The sequence below is a fragment of the Kogia breviceps genome, chromosome 9, assembly GCF_026419965.1.
Source record: "Kogia breviceps isolate mKogBre1 chromosome 9, mKogBre1 haplotype 1, whole genome shotgun sequence".
Taxonomy (NCBI): Eukaryota; Metazoa; Chordata; class Mammalia; order Artiodactyla; family Physeteridae; genus Kogia; species Kogia breviceps.
In genome coordinates, this window is record NC_081318.1 from 103,259,373 (window position 1) to 103,275,080 (window position 15,708).

The window sequence follows — 15,708 nt, forward strand, 5'->3', positions numbered from 1 at the left end:
CTTGACAAGTCTTAGAGGAATTATTTTGGGGGGGGGAGAACATGAGTGTTATGTTTCTGAATTCCTCTGCATCTTGAGATAGCTTTTGTCACTTTTGCAAATGATTAACTTGAAAAGATAGAGAATTTTTGTTTACAAAATATTTTGCCCTCCCCAATGCTCTTTCATTGTGTTTTAGCATTTGATGTTGCAGAGTAGAAATCTGAGTCCAGCCAGACTTTGTTCGTTCCTTTGTCTTACTTCTATTTCTACTGGCAACCTGTATAATTTTTTTTTTTTTTGTATTGATGATGATTTAAAATTTAGCACATATTTAGGTGTAGGATTTTTATTCTTTTGAACAGAAGAATCCTCTAGATTTATAGACCCAAGGATTACTTCATTCTGGGAAAGATTGCTTCTAAAATGTTTTTGATTTTTTGGTTCAAGTGTTTCCCCATTCTCCCAAGGAATATGTAACAGTTTTAAGGGTGGAGCTCCTTTACCTGTTATATATGGCTTTCGGTTTTTTCTCTCATTTGTTTCATTGTCATTTCTTCTAGAGTTTGACACGTTTCTCAGGGTTATACTTTATATCATTATATCAATCTATGTTTTTCCTGTAGTGTCTTTTCTCCCCTTTCAGTCTCCAATATGGGTTTTCAGTCTGTACCTTTGAAGTTTTCTTGCATTTTTATTGTTTCCCACTCTCCTTTTTACATCTCTACCTGCATCAGATATTTTCTCTTTTTATTTCCTTTGTCAGCTTCATGAAGGTACCTAGGATATACCTTCTAAGTTTTAAAAATATTTTTTCAATAGAAAGTCATTCATAGATGTGCTTTTTAATTTCTAGGAGCAATGTTCTCTCTTTCTTTCACTAAAGTATACTTTCAGAACTCCCATTTTTGTTTTCAGATTGTTTGTCTTATGGCCAGAGGGTTATCCAGTTTCAGTGGACATGGGTTGGCTGGAACGTTCTTAGCCCTGTCATTGCTCATTTGATGGTTTCAGGATATAAACCTGAAAGTCAGGTGTGGGTGCACAGTTTCCACTTAATATTCAGAAACTTTCAGGTGACCTGGGCATGCAGGATTGTGGTTAAGTGTATGCTTCCTTTGACAGCTCAGTTTATTTAGCTAAATTAGAGACTCAGTTTGCAGTTTTGTTGAACAGCATGGTTTATTTTAGTCTGTACTCCTACTGCTGTATCCACTGCTTCCACAGCTTATCCTGGCTCAAGCTTAGATTGTAAAGCTTTTATCATGGATAAATAAGCATTCTGGAGAGCAACGCATCGATGGCTGGCTGTTCTATTCTTTGTTATGTCTATTTTGTGAAATAGACATCTGAGTAGATGCATAGAGAAAAAAAAAGGAGGCAGTTGCAAGATTTTCTTTAGCTAGTTCAGAAGATTGCAGAAAAACGGGGGAGGATCCAAAGTTTTATCTTACTTTATTTGGTGTCATATGATCTATGCTAAAGGATGGAACTTGTGAAGTATAGTCCAAGAATGTACTTCTCAGTCCTTCATATCAAGGATGTAATTGTTCAAATCCAAGATCTTGGTCAATGTGGTCTTGTCTCTTGTTTCTCATAACAGTCACTTTGGGGGCCTCAATTCTCAATTTTTCTTTATATTCATACCCTTTACAATGGGACCTCACAGTTCCTCCCATTAAGGGGTGGGATCTATTTCTGTTCCCCGTGTGCCTGGGCTGGCCTTGTGATGGGCTGTGGTCAATGGGAGCCTAGACTTCAGAAGCTTCATGTATTTCTGCCCTCTCTCCTCAGCCCCAGCCACTGCCATGAGAACAAGCCTGGACCAGTTTGTGAGAAGATGAGGGATCACTTGGAAGAGAGCACCGTTGTCCCAGATAAAGTTGTCCGAGATCAGCCAGCTCTCAGGAAACCTGTCAACTGCCCATATAAATGAGCCCAGCTGAGATTAGCTTAGTCTGGCCCAGATCAGCAATTTACAGCCAATTTATAGACTCATGAGAAATAATATATGGTTGTTTTAATCAACTAAGATTTGGGATGTTTGTTTTGCAGCAACAACTAACTAATACACCTACACTTAGACACATGAGTTGTTTAAAGATCTGTGAAACAAGTCGCAAATTTCTCTTCAGGTAAGTTGGAACGTTTTACTTTCTCACCAGCATAAATACACTGCACCCTAAGTAGCAATTATGCCAAATGTGTACTCTTCTTTTCTTTGGCTGCACTGCATGGCATGAGGGATCTTAGTTCCCCAACCGGGGGTCAGACCCGTGCCCCCTTGCGGTGGAAGTGCAGAGTCTTAACCACTGGACCACCAGGGAATTTCCTAAAGGTGTATTTTTTTAGGTGCAACCTAATTAGTGAAAATGGTCTGTTAATTTGCACTTATTTGATTCATAGGAGTATTTTAAATTTTTTCATGCATTCATTGTTAATTTTAAATCATCTGTCAAAGTTTTTGAATGTCCTTTGTCCCATTTTTCTCTTATACAAATTGATTTTTAAAAATCTTTCTGAAAAACTCTTTACATATTTTGAATATCTAACTTTTGAGCAAACACTTTAAAACTTAGTCATATACATTACAGCATGCTGGAATCTTCAAATGGATTTATAAAGAACATTATTAATAGAACAAGCTAAGGAACATTAAATACTCTTGTATGTTAAGCACAATGCTATGAACTTCACATTTGTTATCCCACATAACCTCAACAATTTTTAAGGTAAACAATATAAATAAGTCAATTTTATACACAAAAGAAAATTGAATTTAAATAAATTTTTGAAGAACACAGAACAAGTAAATAGTAGAATCACATTTTTAAACCAGATCATTGGAGAGTCCAAACTCTTCACCACTATCTTCCTTTCCTGAATGGAGGCATTGCACTTCGGAGGAAAGGGAAACCAGTCATATTATTTTTTTCTTTTTCTGTCTGGCTATATTTCAATGTCTAATCCATGTTTCCTAATCCATGAAGGATTAGTGAAAATCCTTCTGGAGTGAGACAAATTGTTGATGAACATGCATACCTCATAATGGTCTGCCACTTTTCTACGTCTTGTGCTCTTTAAGAAGTATTTTGATAGAAAGGTGGGTGAGGGCAAATTAGTCAACTGCCATCCTAACCTGACACTTCTGTTATCAAAACATTACAAACTTGAAGTCTCAATGTAAATTTTGCTTTGCTGTATATATAAATTACAAATACTGTTATTTTACTTCCTGACTTTAAAATCCTTATGGTTCTTCATCACTTACAAAATTAATTCTAAAATCTGGAGCAGGGCATGTTTGCCCCATTATACTCTGTCCCAAATCTTTCTTTCGAGTTATTCCTGACCCTACTCTCTCTTTCCTCCAGTTAATTTGAGCTCTCCTTCACCATTTCTCAAGTACATTCTATTCCTTCGATCTCTATGCTGTTCTTTCTTCTTAGGATGCACTTCTCCTTTTGGTCTTTCAACAGACTCCTGTTATTCCTCTAAAACTCTCCTAGTGGAGGTATCCAGTTTCCCTGGCCATAATTAGCAAGCTCGCTCCTGTCACACTGACAGCACACATCTGCCTTAGCACTTACATCATATTGTACTTAACTATTGAACTTGACCACACATTTTTTGCTCTTTAAATATTATTCATCTTCCAACTGAAGCTCAGCAAATAATGAATTATTGAATTAATTAATAACATTAAAATATATTCAAGAAATAGAAAAGGTAATACAAAAAAAGAAACAAACCAAAGGCATACGGATTTAAAAAGAAGAAATAAAACTCTCTCTATTCACAGACAACATGATTGTCTACACTGAAAATTCCAAGAGACCTACACAAAAGCTCCTAGAACTAATAAATGATTTTAGCAAAATCACAAGATACTAAGTAAATATACAAAAAAACCCCACATTTTATCTCTGTTCTAGCAATGAACAAGTCTGTATTAATCATGTTTTTTATTTTCTGTATTTCATGATGTTTTGAAATCTTAGGGGTCTTGTTGTCTGGGGAGAGATCCCCTCCCAGGACTAGTTAATTCCTAGAGACAGCAAACAACTTTCCTATGAGCACATCTTCCATATACAAAGCAACTAATTCTGAGTTCATGCTCCCTGCCACCTCTTATGTCTAACTCTCACACATCAAGCCAATATTTTTCCTGCCCTAAGTCACTCCAGGGCCAAGTACAGAACAACCCAAGATGACCCCTGTAGCCCAGAGCCCTCTAAAATTATTCACGCTATCAAATCCTAAATTTGTTCAAATTTTCCTCGTCTGATTCTTCTACCCTTTCCTGCAGAGAACAAAATAGATGCTCTGGACCATGCTCTCCTCTTGCCCCTCTGCCTCCTGATTGACCCCTGTGCTTCCCCACGGGGCCCCTCATGGCTCCTGTTTCTAGGGATCTGTGAGTATAAACTTCTTCCTTCTTGAAAATCATTTTTGTGTCTACATGTCCATAACTGATTAAAATAAACCCCAGATACATTTTAATACAAGGTGAAATTCAAAATTAAAATCAATGCCTTTTACAATAGTACCAAATAAAAGAAATTCTTAGGTATATATCTAACAAAAAAATGTGTAAAATCTGTGTGCTGGAAAACTCCAAATACTGATGAAATAAATCAAAGAACCTAAGTAAATACAGAAACATACCATGCTTATGGATTGGAATACTCTATGAATTTGGAAGATTGTTAAAATTTCAGTTTTTCTGAAATTGATCTATAAATTTAACACAATCACAATCAAAACCCCAGCAGAGGGCTTCCCTGGTGGCGCAGTGGCTGAGAGTCCACCTGCCGATGCAGGGGACACGGGTTCGTGCCCCGGTCCGGGAGGATCCCGCATGCCGCGGAGCGGCTGGGCCCGTGAGCCATGGCCGCTGAGCCTGTGCGTCCGGAGCGTGTGCTCCGCAACGGGAGAGGCCACAACAGTGAGAGGCCCGCGTACCATAAAAACCAAACCAAAGCAAAACAAAAAACCCCAGCAGAAATTTTTTAGTAGATATTGACAAACTGATTCTAAAATGTATATGCAAAGGCAAAGAAATAAGAATAGCCAAAATAATTTTAAAAGAAGAAAAATAAAGTTGGAGGACTCACACTAGCTGATTTTAAGACCATATAAATCTGTGTAATTAAGATAGTGCAGTACTGGCAAAAGGATCGATGGATCAGTGGTACAGAATAGAGATTCCAGAAAGAGATCCATACAAATTTGGTCAATTTATTTTTGAAAACTTGCAAAGGCAATTCAATCAAGAAAAGATAGTCTTTTCAATAAGTAGTTCTGAGATAATTGGACATCCTTATGCAAAAAGCCAAAACAACCCATGCCTTCACTAAAAAATAATGAACCAAAGACCTGAGTGTTAAGATATAAAACTGTAAAACTTGTAAAACAAAACATGAACAAAACTCTTGGGTTATTCAAAGGGGTTTAATAATAGATATGGTGCTAAAAGCTTGATTCATCAAAGAAAAAAGTTGATAAATTTAAATCCATCAACCTTAGCATCTTTGCTCTGTGAAAGATGCTACCAAGAGAATGAAAAGGTATGCCACACACTGAGAGGAAATATTTAGAGATCACAGTCTGACAAAAACTTATAGCTAGAACGTAGAAAGCACTCTCGACACTCACAATATGAAGAGAAATAACCCCCTTAAAAATGGGCAAAAGTTTTAAACAAACACTTCAGCAAAAATGGAAAATAAGCACTTATGAGGATGCTCATCCTCACTGGTCATTAAGAAAATGCAAATTAAAATCTCAAAAAGATTCTACTACACATATGCAGCTGCCTGCATTTCAATAGGACAGAAATTTTCTTGAATGTACTACAGACATTTCTGTCTGTCTTCCGACGTTGCCATATCCATCTGGGATGTCCTTCCTTCTCTCCCTTCACCTGCCAACTCCGACTGATCCTTTAAGACTCAAGGTGGGTACCACTGATTCCAAGAAGTCTGCCCTTGGAACTCCAGCCTCACTCCCTTCACCTGGGTCTGGATTAGTGGCCTTTGTAACCTGTGATGATGGCCCTCCATTTGACCTAGCATTTCATCTATCAAATATGTAGTGCCAACTGGTTTAATTAGAGATGTTAATATTCTCAACTCTGATCTCCAGGGTCAGAGACTCCATCTTTAATGTTACAGCCCCAGAAATTAGCATATTACAAATGGCGGACTGAGTGAATACATTCACATAAGAAGAGTCCAATGCTCCCTCATGTAATCTCAGGCTCTGCTTGACCTCCCTGACCCCAAACCACCCAAGGTTTTCATAGCTGCCAAGACAGCCACTGCCATTCCTCAGCCATGTGCAGGTATAATCACCCTTCAAAATTAAAATCCTTTCATCAGAGGAGGCCTGCTTTCTGCGGTAACTTGCTCAGCTGACCAAGTCAGACACCTGCCCTCTGGGTTATTATCCTAAGCCTTAGGACCAGAGGGGTCTTCAAATTATAATTTGGTATCATTGGCTAGAGTTAGTCCTGCGGCGCTAGACTGTGTCAGACTTGACACCAGGAGCGCAGTTCCAACAGCTTGGTCCTTTCCCTCCCTTAGCCACGGAGTATTTACTTCTGACGTTATGATGAAGGTCTGTTCCCCAAGGTGAAGCCCCCGGTCAGCCCAAGTCATAGTTTTCTCAGCACAGTAGGCACCACTTGCCCTGTTTGCTCCCCTTTCCCTGCATGTAGCCTGAGATGGACAGGCGTGCCAGCCCCTCCCTGCATCCTGCTGGACCCCGAGTTGCCAAAGGTGGGAACATGGGGATGGATGTACTGGCATCACGATAGTACCCGGCGCTTCTATATGCTTCTCCAAATGCCCTCACCAGCTTATGCAATTATATGAGGTTAGTATTGTTGAGGTCATTGGGACTGTGACATTACTATTGTATTTTAACAGTTTTTGGAGTATCTTAGAAGCTTGATAAATGTGATTAATAAACGGGTGGCTTTAAAATCCATGGCAAGTCTTGGCATTTCTCCACCAAATATGCCTCACTTTAAGGGTAGGGTAGCTGAAGTCAGTTAACTTTAGATTTGAGGTCTTCTGCCGGCAATGAGACCTTAAGGAAATTATAGAGCCTTCTGTAGCCTTGCTCTTCTCCTCTGTAAAATAAGACGATGCTATTATTCCCAGACTGCAGTGGGACCGTGAGGAATAAATGAGACCACGTGAGGTGAGAGATAAACAGGACAAAACACAGGGGTGTACGTTGCCATTGCACTTGGCATGTAGGAGGCTCTTGACAAGGACTTTATCAATCCAACATGTTAAAATGTGAAACTTTGTGTACTTCTGCTTTCATATCTTTTGCCTTCGGTATAAGAAAAGAAACTCTCCAGAGGAAAATAAAGCCCATCTCAGGACTGTTACATCAATCATCTTTAGGAGAGATGTTGACTTGTCAAGTTATCTCTTTGATAGAGAGAACAGAGAGGAGGATCTCTGAGCCAAGTTGACACTTCATCACTGAAAACAGTGAGGTGAACATCCTGGCAATTAATTGACGTAAAGAATTACCCTTTTTCTCTTTTAAATTTTGGGAAGAATAACTTACTAGTCTTCTCCAAAATCTTGTCATTGGTCTTTCTTTTTAATCATACATTTTTTAAAGGTCATTTTCCATTTACAATTGTTATGAAATATTGGCTTTAAAAAAATTAATTAAGGCCTTTATTGTGGTTTGGTGATCCTGTGCCAATTTAGAAAGCATGGATGCAGAGTTCTCGTTTTCACGCAAGTCTCTGGTTGGAAACATCACATGGTTGGTTGATGCTGCTGTTCACTGCTTCAGCCTGCCCTAGTCTATTCTTGGAGGATTTTCTTCATCTAGGAGTTGATAATAATTGAAGTGTAAAAATCTCTTGGAGAGATGTGTGCCCAGCTTTCTGCATGGATCGTTAGCTGAGGTTTGAGATCTAAGGGCGTCAGGCAAAGAGATGGTGTCTCTCAGGGAAGGTGGAGGCCTGGGCACCCCCATCGCCAGGGGAATGAGGAGAGGGAAGGCTTGATGATGTGTGTGTCTCCTTGGAGAAAGGGGTACAGCTGGTGAAGCTGCCTTCACATCTTCCAAGGTTTCCACTTCTGGAAAGTTCTGGTCAGGAGAGAGAAATCAAAACCAAGAGGCGGGCCAGTGAAATGAGAGCCACTGAAAAGCAGCCCATCATACAGTCTGGGACTTGGGAGGTCTGTCCTCTGGTGTTCAGTCAGGTGTCTGGAGTCAGGGTCTTTTGTCTAGTTTAGGGAGGATGGCATTTGGCATATGGGAATAAAGATAACTTCTCAGGATGTGAAAGACATCTACTGTAAAGGATGCTGCGCAGGAGGTGGAAGAAATTTAAAAAAGCATTGTGAAGAATGCAGTTTGGTCAGGAAATCACAGACCGTGGAGGTTATGTCTTTCCAGTTCCAGTGTTCTGACACCGTGTGCAGTTTAATGTGAAACCCAGTTTGAAAGCTAGTCCTGCCCAACAATAGATATTCGGGGGGCGGGGAGCGATTTTCATCCTTTGCCTTTGTAATTACCATGTTTGTTTCGTGTGTTTGCGGTGCAAAACAGGACGGTGCCCAGACATGTGTGAATGCTCACACGGTGCATAACGTAGATAAGGAAAGTGTGTAAGACAGAGGCCAAGAACACCTGTCATAGGGTACCTGCTGGGGCGTCTCTACCACATCCTTTCTGAACGCACTGTTTGCACACACACAAAAGGGCTGGGTCTGGTGCTGGATATGCCCAGTATGCGTGCTGGGGGTTGGAAGGATGGGACCGGTGGTAACAAGAATCAATATATATTTACGGCGGGGGCGAGGGAGGCGGGTGCGCGGAGGCTGCAGGGCGGGGCAGCGCTAATGAGAGCAAGCCCGTCCTGTGGTTGGTTCGGGAGTCTGGTACCCACAGAGGAGCAGGCAGGGAGGGAGGGGATGCGGGCGGGAGGATAAAGCGATGAAGTGCGCCGCGTTACCGCGCATCAGGCGCGGTTGCTGGAGCAGAAATACGGTGCGTCTCTGACCCAGCCGGCCCTCTCCTCGCGTACACACTCGCCAAGTCGTACGCGCCCCTCCGCCGTGGCGGTGGACGCCGCTCTGCCCAGGCACCAGGAGCGTTACGAGAGCGGGTGAGCGCCCGGGTCCTCCCCGCCCCCGGCGGGTCCCCAGCGTCCGGCGCGCCAGGCAGGGCACGTGCGCCCCCCGGCTCCAACGTGCGCGCGGATGGGAGCATGATCTGTGCCCAGGCCGGGGCTGCCAAGGTAAGCGGGCTCCGGGCGGGGACTCTACCTACCGCCCCTTCCCCCTCCCTCCTCTGGGCGGCTTCCCCGCCGCTCCCGAGGCCCCGTCAGCGCCCTCCCTCCCTAGGGCCCTGGATCCACCCTCCTCCCCACCCTCTTGCTTCTCCCGCGAGGTTCAAGCGTCAGCTTGGGGAGTGCCGCCACCCGGGCTGGGCAGGCATCCCGGGTGGCGACCGCGGCTTGGGTACGGCGGGCACACCGGGCCCTCCTGCCGGGCACGGAGAGAAACAAAGAAGTCCCCAAGCGGGTTCGCGGCGCCTCCCCCTCTCTCCCTCCCTCCCTCCCTCCCCCACGGCGCCCTCCCGGTGGTGAGGAGGTATCAGGGGAGGGGGCGGAGAGACCTACGTAATCCCCCTCCCCAGCCCACACCCACCCCTTGTGAACCAAAGCTCTGGATTTGGGCTTTGCCTCGGGCTCCCTTTTGGGTTGGACAATTGTGTCCCAGGCAATGCCCTGGGTTAGCCGAGCGAGCGCGCGCAGCCCCGCAGGTGCTCGCTGGTGCCGGCTCAGGGGGCGCGTGGCAGGCGCGGCCCCTGCTCCCCTGGGCGGTGGCAGGCGGGGAGGGTGCGCGGCGTGGGTGCTGCTCGAGCGCCTCCCAGTCCCCGGACGCTCAGCCGGGCCTGCCAGCCGAGTTTCAGAGGGAGCTGCCCGTCACTTCGCCTACCGTGTTGCGACCTGCACGCAGGCGGGGAGGGAGCCGCTGGCAAAAACGCGTCCGGTCCATTTTTGGCTGGAGGTGCGCTTGCTCCTGCCGCTCCATTCCTGGATCGTGACACTGCAGCAAAATCCGAGGGCTCACACCTTGTGGGCCCTCCATCACCCGTTTCCCCAGGGCCTTCTGATTGCTCTGCTTCTTTGATGTCCCGGCCCCCTGGCAGATTTGCAGTGTGTGGGTGCGTGATCTGTCTGTCTGTCTTGCATACAGAGGCTGGGCATCGTAAGTTCTTCCTGCCGAATTTCAGCGCGTGGGGGGAGCTGGCAGGGACACAGGCTGCAGAGCTGCCCGGCTTCTTGTGGTTGCGGGCACAGCGCGCCCCGGTCTGCATTGGGCTGACACCAGCTAGCATGTGGGGATTTTCCTAGTTGCCGAAGATATTATTTGACGTTGCTGTAGTTTTGTGCCTACTTCTCTTGGGATCTGCAGTGGTGCAATTCTCCTCTTGTTTTTATTTTTGTTCTCTTTGAAGAGGTAAAGCTGTGTTCAGCAGAAATGGATACGGGAAGAGCAGCATAGTTCAAAAACCAAGGGAGGCATCGTCTCTCTTTTCCTGGAGTTTAAACGCGATTTAGGAGGGCAGATGCCTACCCGAAAAGGCCAGCCTTTAAAGACCCCGGCAGTGTCGTGGTCCAAGCCATCTCAAAGCAGGTGGCCAGATCTGCGTTTCTCATCAGCGGACTAGCTCCGGCTGTGGCTCTTACGGTAATTCATCCTAGATCGGGGATTCATTTTGAAAATGTGTGTTTTCCACTAAGAAGGGATTAGAGTCCACATGTCTACCCTGCTATGATGTGTGTGTCTGTTTGGTAGAGAGATAGAGTGTGGTAGAATTTCCTGTTGCCCCCTCCTGTTTGCTCCCTCCTCTGGAGTGTGGCATTGAGACAACACGGCACTATTTTAATTCCTTAGACCTACAGGCATGCTGGACTTCAGAGTGTTTTGCTTAATAAACCATGTTCTGACCAATTCTGGGATCCTAGGCTAGTGCAAGTTGGCAGCTTTGTGGAAATGCCGGTTGTTTCTGTCTGGGGTACTTATTTCATGAAGGCAAATCACCTAAGTTTGTTCAGACTGTGACATCACTGACTGGGTAAGGAGACCACATCCCAGGCTGGAACAGCCTATCAATGCATCAGTATTGAGGGACTGCAGCCGCTGAGATGTGTGCACACAGCATCACTGGGTTCCTTTTACACTTCTGGCTTTTAAGGATGGGTGTTTTCGAAGATTGTTTTAAGTTTTACCTTCTACGGTACTTGCATCAGATATGACTGTTAATATAGGAAATGCTAAAAGGCCAGGTGTGACCATGGGAGGGCAAGCCTCTGCTGTCCCCTTCCTTATCTGTAACCTAAGTTGGACTAGCTGATTTCTGTGGTTCCTTCCAGTTCCAGCGTTGTATGATAATGGTAGAGAAGTAAGAAAAGTCACCCAATTTAGCAAGGCTAACTATAGCCCAAAACTATACGAGCAAACCACGGACTGATTATAGAATTTATGGTTTATTTTTACACCTGCATTTTTTTAACCCCAGCATCTGCATTTTTCCCATAAATGCAATTAGCCAACAATTCAAACAGGTCATTTTTCTTTCCACTATATCAAGAGATTTAATGGGGATTGGGGGGACAGAGAAGAATGTTGAATTAATTGGATAACAGATTTTCTCCTTATTGTGGCTTCATTATCGATTCCTGCCCCATCTTTTGTGGATAATCGAGAATGTAGCTTATTTCCAATCATTGATTTTGTTTGTCTGCTTTGAATGAAAGACTCTGGGTAGCTGTTTAATCCTACATAGCAATTGTCAGTAGCATCCAACTTACTTTCCCTGATCGAATTTGGTGTTGCTCATAAAACTTGCTAGGACTGTTGGCTGTTATAAAAATGATAAGGCAACAGTTATTCTAAACAGGCAAGCAAAGTGTTTTCACGTACTTATAGCAATTTTTACACTTTAGGGGTGGTTGGGGTATTTGGTTATCCACACAATTTTCCCCAGTAGGTGTGCTCTTTTTTTTTTAAAGTTACGAACAAAATAACATCCTGGAATAACAGTACCTGCCGAGCATAATGTATCACTTCCGGTCTTGTTTTCCCACAGCCTTTTCATCCACACCGCTAAGGCATCACCTATCATATTGCAGTTACATGAGTTGTGAATGGGCACAGTCCCCTGGTGTCACTCCTGGTGTGAGCTTCTTGAGGACAAGGGCATTGTTAAATTCATCTCTCATCTCTCTGGCACCTCAGACTTTGCCCTGAGCACGGTGTGTGCTCAGGAGTATTGACTGAGTGGGTTTCAGGTCAGAAAAATGTCCTCTACTTGTTTAGGCAGGAAGTAGGTGGGAAATCTTCCCTTCGTGAATCAGATGGGCGAATCAGAGAGGTTATGTAAGACGCTGGAGGGAACCAGTGAGCCGGGCCTCAAATCCAGGCAGAGGGAGGTTCCAGCTCCACCCTCAGTAAAAAGCCATGTAGGCTGCAAGTTCAGATCCTGCAGGTTGGGGCTCTTTAGTTTTTGTTTTATTTTTATTTTAAAAACTTTTTCTTTTTTACTTATTTTTATTTTATTTTTCAAACTAAAAGCATTTTTAAAAAACTTTTTAAGACCTGGATTGTCCATTTTGACAAATCGAGCTGAGACAGAGAGAGTGGAGAAACCCCAAGCTGACCACCGCTCTGTTCTTGGTGTAGCCTTAGAAGGAAATGTGTCCAGCCCAAGCACTTTGTCCTCTTACCTGCACTTACCCGGAAGGGATGAGCTCCCCTCAGCCCTCCTTCTCTCCACGTCTTGGTCCCACCCCCCAGAGCTTTCCTAGGATGATGGGGTCATCCAGGGAAAGCCACTGATGGACCCATTGTTTGTTCAAATCACATTTAACCACCTTCAGCTGAGCTGCTGAAACAAGCCAGCAGTTAGCCCATAGACAACCCTTGTTGCTGGCCAGCCCACCCTGATGGGATCTCCCATCAGAGAGGCCCCTGCTTCTCTCCCATCACCTCCTGCCTTTCCATCTTAGAAAACAGGACGGGTTATGGTTAGGAAACCAGGAAGTTAAGTGCCCACGTGCCATTTCTAAAATTCAGTCCTGGCCATGTTTTGCTGTTCATGGACTTTAAGAGAAAAAGGTGTGATATGTTCAGAGGGGTGTTTATCAAGACACTTTTCCTCTCTGAGGTTTACTTCCTTCTTCCTTAACAGTAGGGAGTTGAACCAGGTAATCCCAAAGGATTAACACCATGATTCTGTGATTGTTTTTCTTGGTTTATGCAATTGTGCCAGTTGGAGAGCAGAAAGTATCAACGAGAATTTAACTTTGCGGTATATAGAGTAGAAATACTTAAGGCCACATGTGTCAGCTTCGTGTTATCTAATAATCCCTTGGAGCTCTCTGTTAACACTCTAATTCTTTATAAGTATAGTAATTCTTTCTTATTTTTAAAACTTGCTGTATTAAAGGCAAAGGTTTGTGGCAGTTCCTGATCCCAGTGAGGAGAACAGTGGTGGAAGAACACACCATCTCTAACTCCTGGATCAAACGTTTAGAGTTTTAGGGTTTGATGGTCAAAGGTTCCAAGAGCTACTGTAAAGCATTTTTATTCTGGTCATTGAGTGTGTCTCCCAGCTGAGTAACTAACCCTTGCATTCAAAAGTATTCCCTGAGGGGTTTCCCTGGTGGCGCAGTGGTTGAGAGTCCGCCTGCCGATGCAGGGGACACGGGTTCGTGCCCCGGTCCGGGAGGATCCCACGTGCCGCGGAGCGGCTGGGCCCGTGAGCCATGGCCGCTGAGCCTGCGCGTCCGGAGCCTGTGCTCCGCAAAGGGAGAGGCCACAACAGTGAGAGGCCCGCGTACCGCAAAAAAAAAAAAAGTATTCCCTGAGATTCACCCAGCAACGTCCCTTTCCATTTCTGTCTGCTTCTCATTTTGCTCTCTCTTGGTTTTGTTCTTCCTTAACTCCGCTGACCTCCTGTCCCACCCATAAAACGTATGCCTCTATGCTGCCCACCCTGTCCCACCAAATGCAGGTGTCGAAGCCTCATAACTTTCCTCCTTGTCGCAGCCTTTTCTCTCTTCGTGAGCTTTGCTTCTCAAGTTAAGATACAGAGGGATAGAGGCAGACCTGCTCGTCGGCCCGTCGTGCTTATAATAGTTGTGTGTGGCTCACAGACTTTCTGACCACTGGGCCTTTCTGTCTTAAAGCCTCCTTAAACACTTCAGGAAACAAAGCACGAGATAGATGTTTTATATATCTCACTCCATAATACTTGGATGTGTGGGTATTTGTAAGTGGCTGTCACGTTCTATAACACGGCACAGTAGGGAAAATGAGTAGTCGGTGTGGGATGACAATAATACGGCTGCTTCTTGGCAAGATATCACAGGGACCACTGAGCTCCCAGGTCACTGGAGAAAACGTCTGGATTCCATAGCAACAAGTGATGTGCGCTGTTCACAGGATTAGTTCAGACCCCGCCTGATTTATTGGCCCCAAGTTTGAAGCACACGGGAGGACTGAAAAATGAGGATATATTGTACAGACGGGCTCTTCTGGTGTTATCAGGCATCTATGGCATTGCAATATCTTGGGGATAATTCAGTGGATGGAGCTTAAACTGGTATTGGGGGGGGGCAGGTGGGGAGAGCTGGGAAAGGACGCCATCTGTGCCCACGATGACGAATGTTATCATGGAGACTTCATGCGGGGTCCCTTTTATATATTTAGTAGAGCAGATTTTCCCTTTCACACTTTCTAGATCTATTTGTATTGCACAGATGTCAGGGAAATATCATGCGTGTGAAAGAAAAAAAAAAAAAAAAAAAAAGGACCAGAATTCACATCCACCGCCACGGATTGTAATTCAATCACTTTGTCCTTAAATCGACACCCATTTAACTTGTACAAACATTTCCTGCTTTTGCTTTCGGGGTTTAAAAGTCACAGCAGTTTCAGAAACAGAAATCTCAGTCCTACACGTTATTGAAATTCAGAGATTCGGGTTAAGGGGGGAAAGATGGCGAGACTAGAAATAAACACATTAGACCTTGCTTGCTTAAAGCTAATGGACCCACGAGCTATCGTCATCTTCCTTCCTGTTATACACTGACCAGCCGAAAAACTACAGAACACAATCAATAGATTTTTTATCCTTAAAAGGACTTCTCTTTTTCTTTACTGTTATTCCTAAGCCCCTTTGCCATCAAAAGTTAAAACTACTTAATTAACAAACGTTTCCCTCTATTTTGAGCACAAGTTATTTTTGTGGCAGTGAGTTTTTCGAAGTTGAGGGAAAAAAATCGTTTTGAGGGTTTTGCTGGCATTCTCTCCCCTCCCCCCAGCCCTCCGTGTCTGCTCAGTCACCAGGCACAGCACCTGCCGCTAAAGGGGACCATGGTAAGGAAACAGTGGGCGCACAAGTGCACTGTTAACATGTTATGTGGCGAGCATTGCCCTCTGAGGAAGGCGCCATTAAGACCCTCATAAGCCTCAGGGCCCGATTGTACTCTCCTTGGTACGCATCCTGGACTTTATGGTATGAACGTAAAAAAGGAGATGGCCTTTGGCCAAATCGTTCCAGGGACCTGCTCAGTTACTGGGAGTCCCTGGTTGTTCCCTAAAGCTAGGAAAAGCAACCCTGGAGGGGAAATTGGTGCCTTTGAGGGAGAAGCCGAGAAGCCAATCAACC

The 15,708-nt window shown here is 44.4% G+C and overlaps 1 protein-coding gene across 5 annotated transcripts in view; it reads left to right on the forward strand.

The window, feature by feature from the left end:
* The first annotated feature begins 8,713 nt into the window (after window positions 1-8,713).
* Window positions 8,714-15,708, forward strand: part of HECW1 (HECT, C2 and WW domain containing E3 ubiquitin protein ligase 1) — a 463,589-nt gene continuing 456,594 nt past the window's right edge. For 2 of the 5 annotated variants that reach the window (XM_067042890.1, XM_067042895.1), the window contains exon 1: window positions 8,714-9,262. In XM_067042890.1, the coding sequence (XP_066898991.1) occupies window positions 9,233-9,262 (30 nt within the window). In that variant the 5' untranslated portion in view covers window positions 8,714-9,232. Of the gene's footprint in view, window positions 9,263-10,315; window positions 10,722-15,708 lie in introns of those variants that run through there. The other 3 variants (XM_067042893.1, XM_067042892.1, XM_059074683.2) reach the window with 3 other exon arrangements.